At 39.2% G+C, this 8,839-nt stretch overlaps 1 protein-coding gene across 1 annotated transcript; it reads left to right on the forward strand.

Annotated features, from left to right (window-relative positions):
* The first annotated feature begins 4,618 nt into the window (after positions 1-4,618).
* LOC148176493 (acyl-CoA Delta(11) desaturase-like) lies at positions 4,619-8,341 on the forward strand. Its single transcript, XM_088035119.1, has 5 exons — positions 4,619-4,790; positions 7,350-7,480; positions 7,527-7,732; positions 7,811-7,993; positions 8,092-8,341. The coding sequence occupies exons 1-5, from the start codon at positions 4,619-4,621 to the stop codon at positions 8,339-8,341; spliced, it is 942 nt and encodes a 313-aa protein (XP_087891245.1).
* Positions 8,342-8,839: the final 498 nt, after the last annotated feature.

Raw genomic sequence — 8,839 nt, forward strand, 5'->3', positions numbered from 1 at the left:
GTTATGATGGCTCCAGTTTACATTGCATTGCCCATAAGGGTTTTAGGTAGCGACCGCGACACATTCTGGCGTCATTCGCCCAACCCGGGGTGCGCACAAGTTACTGAGCCAATTCAAGGGCTCTTAATTACAACATTAATGACTCCCAGTTACGTCATCATCATTATTACAAATGCCACATTTTTATAGTCTTACAGTTGGTGCATAATTTGTAACTATAATTTTCTATTCTGACCAGTAAAATAAAAACGCAAAATTTATCGGAAAACTACTTTTGTAGACATTCAAATTAAAATTTTAACATAGTTTTCAAAAGTTAACAAAACGTAATTTTTTTCTACAAATCACCGCGTTAGAAAGTAGAGATCTCAACCTTTATAACGACACATTACTTTAAAAAATCAAAATACCATTTTAAGTGTGACAAACCCAAACGGAGCCCCTAACATACGAGCGCCCGAAATGGAAAGGGTACTGCTGACGGGACGCGGGAAACGGGCAGTACCACCCGAGTAACGGAAGAGTGTACATCATTGATTGGCAAATTCGTTAATAAATCCATTATTCTAATTTTTGGTGCCGTTCTTTGAGCTCTGCAAGAAAATCCGTTACAGTGCAGCGGTGGGATTCACTACGTGCCATGACGCCACTTTTCGTAAGAACGTAAATTCAGTTATTGTGCTTAATTATTACTCAACATTATTTTGAGGAACCAACTTCAACATTCCCTTGAGAAACGAACCTCAAGAATTGACCCTTTTGAGGAACGAACCTCAAGACTTGACTTTATTGAGGAATGAACTCGGCCGTCTTGAAGAGCGAACTTCAAGGTCTGACTCTTTTCGAGGAATGAACCTCGACCGTTTTGAGGAACGAACCTCAAGAATTGACCATTTTAAGGAACGAACCTTAATTAGAATTTAGTTGAGAATATGGGCAAGCACAAAAAGCGTCACATGGACTCAGCCAGTTCAACCGATTGTGAGTCAAGTAATAAAGGGCATAGAACACACCAAAACAAGAGACTTCGACAAGAAAGGCATACAGAAAGTAATTTCCCGAGGTCCAAGGTCGTGGTGCCAAGATCTTCTCGCAGCCATAGCGAAAGAATAAGAGAACTCGAAGAAGTTGTCGACAGATTGTCAAGAGCAAGTAACCTTTCGACAATCTCGTATAGAATGACCTCTGATGTCATTCCTGAGTTTGACCCAGCAATCAAGGCAATGACCATTATTAAATGGTTATGTAAAATTGAACAGCTTGGGCGGGTAAATGACTGGTGAACTTATCATGGTACAACACATGCAGAGTCGTCTGAAAGGCGTTGCAAGAAACTGGTACGACAACCTAAGCACATACGATCATACTTGGGAAGAATGGAAAGTCTTACTGACGAGAAATTTTCCTGAGCACAAAGATTTTGCTCATTTGCTTGAGCTATGATGGACAGAATTTAAAGACATGACGAATCGTGGGCAAACTATTTCTTTGAGAAAATGGGACTGATTAGGGCATGCCAAATTGCTGATGTTAACGCCATATCATGTATCATTGACGGTATTGATGATACTATGATAAAAACAGGCGCCAGAGTGGGACGTTACAGCAGTCCGGAGTTACTGTATTCAGAGTTCTTTGCAGCTCTCCCATCCACTGAAAGATCCGATCGTTACAAATCGGATTTGAGAGGTAGACTAACCCATAGGTTATTCTGTAACACACAGAAGTTTTCGAAGGACAGAGTATCAGCCTCTTATAAGTCTGGAGATAAGAACAGAGCAGACAACAAAACCTCAGGCAGAACTGTCAAATGCTTCAATTGTGGCGACGTTGGGTCACGTGGCTCATCGGTGTCCAAAACCTAAGAAGAGATGTTCTACCTGCAGACTGCTAGGACAGATGACATCTGATTGTCCTGCGACGACGACGAAAGGAACGAACCTTAGCGTCGAGACAATTGAGGGCAATCCATGCTACAACATCGAGTGCTACATACGGGGTGCACTGGAGTCCTAATAAATGAAACTACAGCCCGAGACTTCCGCGAGTTTCAGCTCTAGGCAAATTTAAAGTTCATCTTAAACTCGACCAAGCCGAAGACGATGTCAACGTCTACGTCATGAAGGATGACATTCAAAGCATTCTCATCCTTTTTGGTCAGTCTTTCATCAACACCAACAACAGGGTGCTGCTTGTAAGGAACGACGAGATAAGGGTGGTCCCAGAGTCGCAAGATGTAACTCAAGCTTTCAACGCATTTCCTCCAAAGGTCAATGTAACCTTATGCGCGGTTGAGACAACAATCATTCCACCAAACTGCGCTGGGTATGTTCTTGTTTTCTGTAAGGAAGAACATTAGGGTGATGTATTTGTTGAGGGACGAGTACGAACTCTACCTAACAGAGAACATTTTGTCACCCAATGTGTTGTGTCTGCACCGAAAGGGGTTGTGTCCATAATTAATACCTCAGAAAACCAATCAAGTCAACAGCCAGCTGAGTGATGAAGAAAAGCTCGCTTTGCTTAATTTACTCAACAGATTCAGACACTGTTTCGCTCAAAATTTGAATGAATTAGGAAGATGTAAAGACGTAGAGATGGAGATTCACTTAAATGACGATCGTCCGGTGACATATCGACCTTACAAATTGGCATTTTCTGAAAGAACCAAACTTCAAGAGATTGTTAAAGAACTTGCGGACAACGAAATCGTGAGAGATAGCAATTCCCCATACGCCAGTCCAATTCTACTTGTAAAGAAGTCCGGAGAAACACGGCTATGTATTGACTATCGAGCTTTAAACGCAAAAACAATCAAGGACTGTTTTCCCCCGCCAAGGACGGACGAACATCTGGACCGTCTTTCTGGAAGTCGATATTTTGCAAGTTTGGACTTAGCATTTGGTTACCATCAGATTCCAATTGCGGCAGATTCCATCAAGAAAACGGCCTTCATTACACTCGATGGTCATTATGAATATCTGAGAATGCCATTTGGCCTAGTTAACGCTAGGACCGTCAATAAAGTCTTAGGTCCATTACGATACACCCAAGCTTTGGCCTACATGGACGATGTGCTGATACCATCAAAAGATTTTAACAGCGGTCTTGAAGCATTGGAGAATGTTTTTGAGGCATTTGGAAACTTTGGTCTGACACTCAAGTTATCAAAGTGCTTCTTCTTTTAAAGAACAATTGAGTATTTGGGACACGAAGTAAGTCAAGATGGAGTCAAGCCCGGAACGAGAAAGATTAAGGCTGTGAAACAGTTTCCGAAACCAAAGAACGCTCATGAAATAAGGCAATTCATTGGGCTCGCCGGGTATTTTAGAAGATATGCTAAGAACTTCGCACAAATTGCAAGACCCCTGACGAAGCTCACTCGAAAGGACGTAACTTTTTAGTGGGCAGAAGAACAAAAGAAAGCATTTGAAGAACTCAAGAAGCGGTTAATTGATCGGCCGATATTGGCTTTGTACAACCCGAAATCAGCAGAAACTGAAGTACACACGGACGCCTCCAAATGGGGAATAGGTGGAATCCTTATGCAAGGTCCTGACAAAGTTAACCTCCACCCAATTCAATACTACAGTCGACAAACGTCGAAAGAAGAACAACGATACCATTCTTATGAACTGGAAACACTGGCGGTAGTGTACAGCTTGAAGCAATTCCGAGTCTACTTGTTGGGATTAAGATTTGTAGTCGTCACCGACTGCAATGCTCTCAGAACGACTTTTTCAAAACGAGACCTCTTACCACGAGTAGGAAGATGGTGGTTAGAAATTCAAGAAGATGACTTTTTTGTTGAATACAGACCAGGGACTAAAATGTGTCATGTAGACGCTCTCAGCCGAAACGCACTTGATGATCGAGTAGAAGTTGCTTACGTCGGGATTGATATCTCCGACTCAGACTGGATACTGTCTAAACTGTTAACTGACGAGAGATGCAAGTATCTCAATGAGGTATTGAGGAGGAAACCGGTAGACAAAGGAGAAGCAAATATTCACTCGGAGTTCCAGTTAGATGACAACAGGGTGTATTTGGGTGTCCCAAATGGTTGGTCCCCAGACTTGCTCGCAACCAGATTCTAAAATTCAACCACAATGACAAAGGGCATTTTGGAACAAAGAAAACTCTAGACACCATCAAAGACACCTACTGGTTCCCAGGAATACGTTACACATTGATCATCTTGGGCCTTTCGTACGAACCAAGAAGAAGAACAGCTACTTAGTGGTTGCTGTCGATGGCTTTACTAAGTTTGTCTTCATGAAGCCTGTACAAAGTACAAAAGTTGGCCCAGTCATCGTATTCCTGAAGGGCATATTTGAAGTGTTTCGCGTCCCACGAAGGATTGTTTGCGACAGAGGTTCCGCTAGCCAAAAGTGTGGAATTAAGACGATATACACAGCGACCGCTACTCCCAGGGCAAATGGCCAGGTGGAACGGTACAATCAGTGCCATAATGACGTCCATAAAAGACGAGGAACATTAGGACCAGACAGTCACTGAAGTTCAATTTGCATTGAACAACAGCATTAATACTGCGACCGGTAAAAGTCCATACCAGTTGTTTCTGGGTTACAAACCTAGGGCAGCAAGTGATGCATTTATGGAACATACCGTGCAGAGCGGTCAAGGGAACGAACCCTTGGCTGAAAGGATTAGCAGTGAACAGGCAAAACAGAAACGAATCTTTGACCAGAAAAGGACCAGGCCGATCGAGTACAAGAAAGGCGATCAGGTCCTGATCAGGAAACCAGTTCTTACCAACGACGGGAAAAGTAAGAAGACCCTGTCAAAATACCACGGACCATTTATACTGGTCAAAGCATTATGACTGGGAAGTCAAAGATTTTTGTCTAGGTTGTCTTGTTGTTGGGATTTTCTTCTCTTTTTGGTCACCCAGCCGAGAATGGACCCATATTATTTGCAGACTTACTAATTGCCGTTAAACGTTGGGTTATGAGGCAATTTAAAATTGGATTTATTTCTAATTATGGCTTGTCTCTAGGTAGCCTTAATCTGCAGGGGCGCAGATTGTAGTAGCGTGGCCGACGGTGACAAACCCAAACGGAGCCCCTAACATACGAGCGCCCGAAATGGAAGGAGTACTGCTGACAGGACGCGGGAAACGGGCAGTACCACCCAAGTAACGGAAGAGTGTTCATTATTCATTGGCAAATTCCTTAATAAATCCATTATTCTAATTTTTGGTGCCGTACTTTGAGCCCTACAAGAAAATCCGTTACATAAGTAAGTTTGAGTTAAACAATTATTACAGATTCTAAAGTTCTTCAAGATAATATCAGTGGTGCAACAAACAAAAAAAATACGAGAAAAAATTAGGTATGCAACATATTTTTTTACTAGGTATTGTAAAATATTACTAGATTCGCTCCCAAAAATAAGTATTTTACGGATTCATTTAAGTCCTAAAATTTAGTCTATTTCTGTTGTTTTTTTTTTCTTGATGTGGCAACAATTAAACAACCATTTTAAAGACACAATGATATTGGGGCGTTATTAAAAAAATCGAATAAATATGTGAAATTTAAAATTTTCCACTCTAAATTTCGAGTTTGGTGTTACTGAACATTAAAGAGTTAACACGACATTGTCTAAAGTAAACTTAATTTTTAATTTTACTTGCACGTGGATAAGATCAAAGGAAAACGCAAACCATAAAATTGTTTTGAAAATATATATTTGCGTTAAAAGGATTAGTTTAGACATACAGCGTCGCACGCCCTTCAAAATGTTGTCAATTTTAAATTAGTTTTTTTAGTAATGACGCAATAACACAAAATTCTAAAAACTTTCTTAGAATAAGAACAATTCGGTATTAACAAAATTTAATTTTAAACTTCGGTATGTACATAAATAAATATTAATTTTGTGCGACAATCTACCGCATCTCGTTATAACATTTTCTACTATTGTAGTCAAATTATATTGAAAATGTTTTACATAATCAGGTTCCTCCTCAGACAGCTACAAGGTTTCACACTCTAATAAATACTTGCATTGTTTTAAAAAAAAATAAATTTTAATGTCTACCAAGTTTATTCATAATATTACTCATTTTTTAAATTTGTGTTTGTTATTTTTAAATAACCTAAATTTTTTATGATTAAATTTTTTGTGTTTTTAGTCCGAACTAAGAACTTTTTAAAGCTCCCGTGGTTTAAATATTTACCTTTTTTACTACTAGCTTGAAAATGTATCATTATCTATGTTGCTTTTGACCCGAAAAGTTCATTTTCTCTCTGACTGGTCTACTAATGAATTCATCTACTTCTAGTTAATAATAAAAATAGTATTGTTTGTTGCCTATATGCAGCTGTTTGATATACGAATTAATGAACAAAAATTCTCGAAGAAAGAAAACGAACTCAAAGCTAAAACTTAGAAGGAAATGTTACATAAAAAAGTTGTTAAATTTAATGAGACCTACCTCCACTTAAAATATTCTGATGTATTTAAAAATCGCTCTGTATTCAGGATGTCCCAGAACTCACGCCTTGCTTTGGTTTACTACATTTTTATAACTGACGTCTAATGTCAATCTGACAAATAAAAACCACACAAAGGCAGTTTAAGTTTAGGACACACTGATGAGCTCATGGAAACCAGCAAGTGAGGGAAATCGAAAGAAACGCCGTTGACACACTCCACTTGGCTTTTCACTGTGTCAATTGTCCTACCGCCGTGTCACTTGTCATTCAACGCTCGTCAACCAGTGGTCTTCAACCCTCTAGTCAATCCCTAAAGTACGCTGAGCCGTTTCTACACAACAAGTTCAAGGAGTCAACTGATTCATTAAAGTCTGTCATTCTAACGTCAATCAAGTTTACAGTTAAAGGGTTAATACAGATTTCAGATGACTAAAAATAGGGAACCCAACAAACGTATTCCTTTATCTACTTGTACAATCAAAATTGAATTTCACAAGCAAACAACAGAATGACATGTTCTCAAGCTATTAGAAAACAAATTGCTTTTAACTAAACAACTCAATATTCCGCAGGCTTCTGCAATTGTTTGTATAATTTTCAGGTTCTACAATGGCTCCAAATAGCTTTTTATCGCCAGAACCGACAGAACAAATTACTCAAAACCAACAAGACCCACAAATTTACTCTAATTATACAACACTTTGGGGATATTTCAAAACTCCATTAGTGTGGACTAATGTTGTCCCACTCCTTGTGGGGAATTTGTTTCCTTTCTATTTTTTTCTCCCGTTTCCATTTTACAACATCTATCAATGGAAAACATTCTGTTGGGGTAACTTTTAAAAAAACACTCATTTTCAATTTACCGTTTTCTTACCTTTTTAGCATTTGTATTTGGTTGGGCATCAGGTTTAGGGGTAACAGCAGGAGCCCATCGACTATGGTCTCACAAAGCCTACAAAGCCAGATTGCCATTGAAGATTATTTTATTGATATTGTTTGCCATGTCCGGACAGGTTCGTATCAAAATTTCTTGTCTGCGACTGTAAAATTTTTTTTTAGAACACTCTCTATGACTGGGTCCGAAACCACAGAGTTCACCACAAATTCAGTGAAACCGACGCTGATCCCCACAATATAAATCGAGGAGTCTTTTTTTCTCACTTCGGCTGGCTCATGATGAAAAAACACCCAGAAGTACTCAAAAAAGGCCGGCAGGTTGACTGTAGCGACATCTTGGAGGATCCACTTGTAATGTTTCTTGAAAAGTAAGTCGTTCATATGATTGGTAGCACTGCACCACCTTTGACATTTCAAATTTCTGTCTGTACCGGATATAATTTTAGGTATTATGTTCCTATAATGTTGTTTTCCTGCTTCATTTTTCCAACGATGATCCCTTACTACTGTTGGAACGAAACACTTTATTGGTCCGTTGTGGTCTGCATTGCAAGATACTTTATCGGTCTGAATTGTGCTTGGTTGATAAACAGCGCTGCGCACAGGTTCGGAAACAGACCCTACAACAAGTGAGTGGAAATGTCAAAATAATATTGGCAGTACTGTCATCCGTTAAGTATCACAGTAGTACCAACACAATAACTAATCACTTATTAATCTTTTTTAGGGACATTCACCCCGCTGACAATATGTTGGTTGACTTTTGGACGTTGGGTGAAGGTTATCACAATTACCATCACACTTTTCCTTGGGACTATAAATCACCTGAATTGGGGTGTTATGGTTATAATCCTACAACTTTATTCATAAAAGTGTGCGCAAAATTGGGACTGGCGTACGATTTAAAGAGCCCATCGAAGGATTTAGTTCGAAAAACCATTTTGATGAAAGGAGACAGGTCGCTCAAAGTTTATTGATTAATTAAAGGGTTCCGTGAGTGGACACAAATTTTCTTTATTATACGATAATAATATATATTGTGTTTATTTGTTCTACAAATAACCCCTTGTACATTATTTTTTCTACTCCTGTTATAGTAATCTATAAATTACAAACGGTTGATCTTCTAAATAAATCCATGGTTACACACACTGCAATATTACCAGTGGGTAATATATATAATTACATAATAGTACAGAGGAATAGCAGTTGCTCATGATGAGTGGCTCCGAGTGAGAATTGCAAGCTACGCCTCCCGAAATTGCAGCACAAGCAGTTAGTGCAACTGATGATCAGATTCCGAAAAAGTCAAAAGAGCGGTACGAGTCGGTGTACAGCAAGTTCATGACCTGGCGTGCGGACAACGGAGTGGAATCTTTCTCCGAGAATATTTTACTTGCGTATTTTGGCAAGTTAAAACAAGATTTCAAACTTTCGTCCCTGTGGGCTTTTTATTCAATGTTAAGAACCATGTT

Source organism: Gnatocerus cornutus, chromosome 4, assembly GCF_029298725.1.
Source record: "Gnatocerus cornutus isolate USDA-ARS CGAHR chromosome 4, icGnaCorn1.1, whole genome shotgun sequence".
NCBI lineage: Eukaryota > Metazoa > Arthropoda > Insecta > Coleoptera > Tenebrionidae > Gnatocerus > Gnatocerus cornutus.

Coding starts and splice junctions, on each gene's coding strand:
- LOC148176493 (XM_088035119.1), top strand. CDS start 4,619: ATGGAACATACCGTGCAGAGCGGTCAAGGGAACGAACCCTTGGCTGAA. Junction 4,791..7,349: donor TCTTACCAACGACGGGAAAA/GTAAGAAGACCC, acceptor TTACCTTTTTAG/CATTTGTATTTGGTTGGGCA. Junction 7,733..7,810: donor CTTGTAATGTTTCTTGAAAA/GTAAGTCGTTCA, acceptor ATATAATTTTAG/GTATTATGTTCCTATAATGT.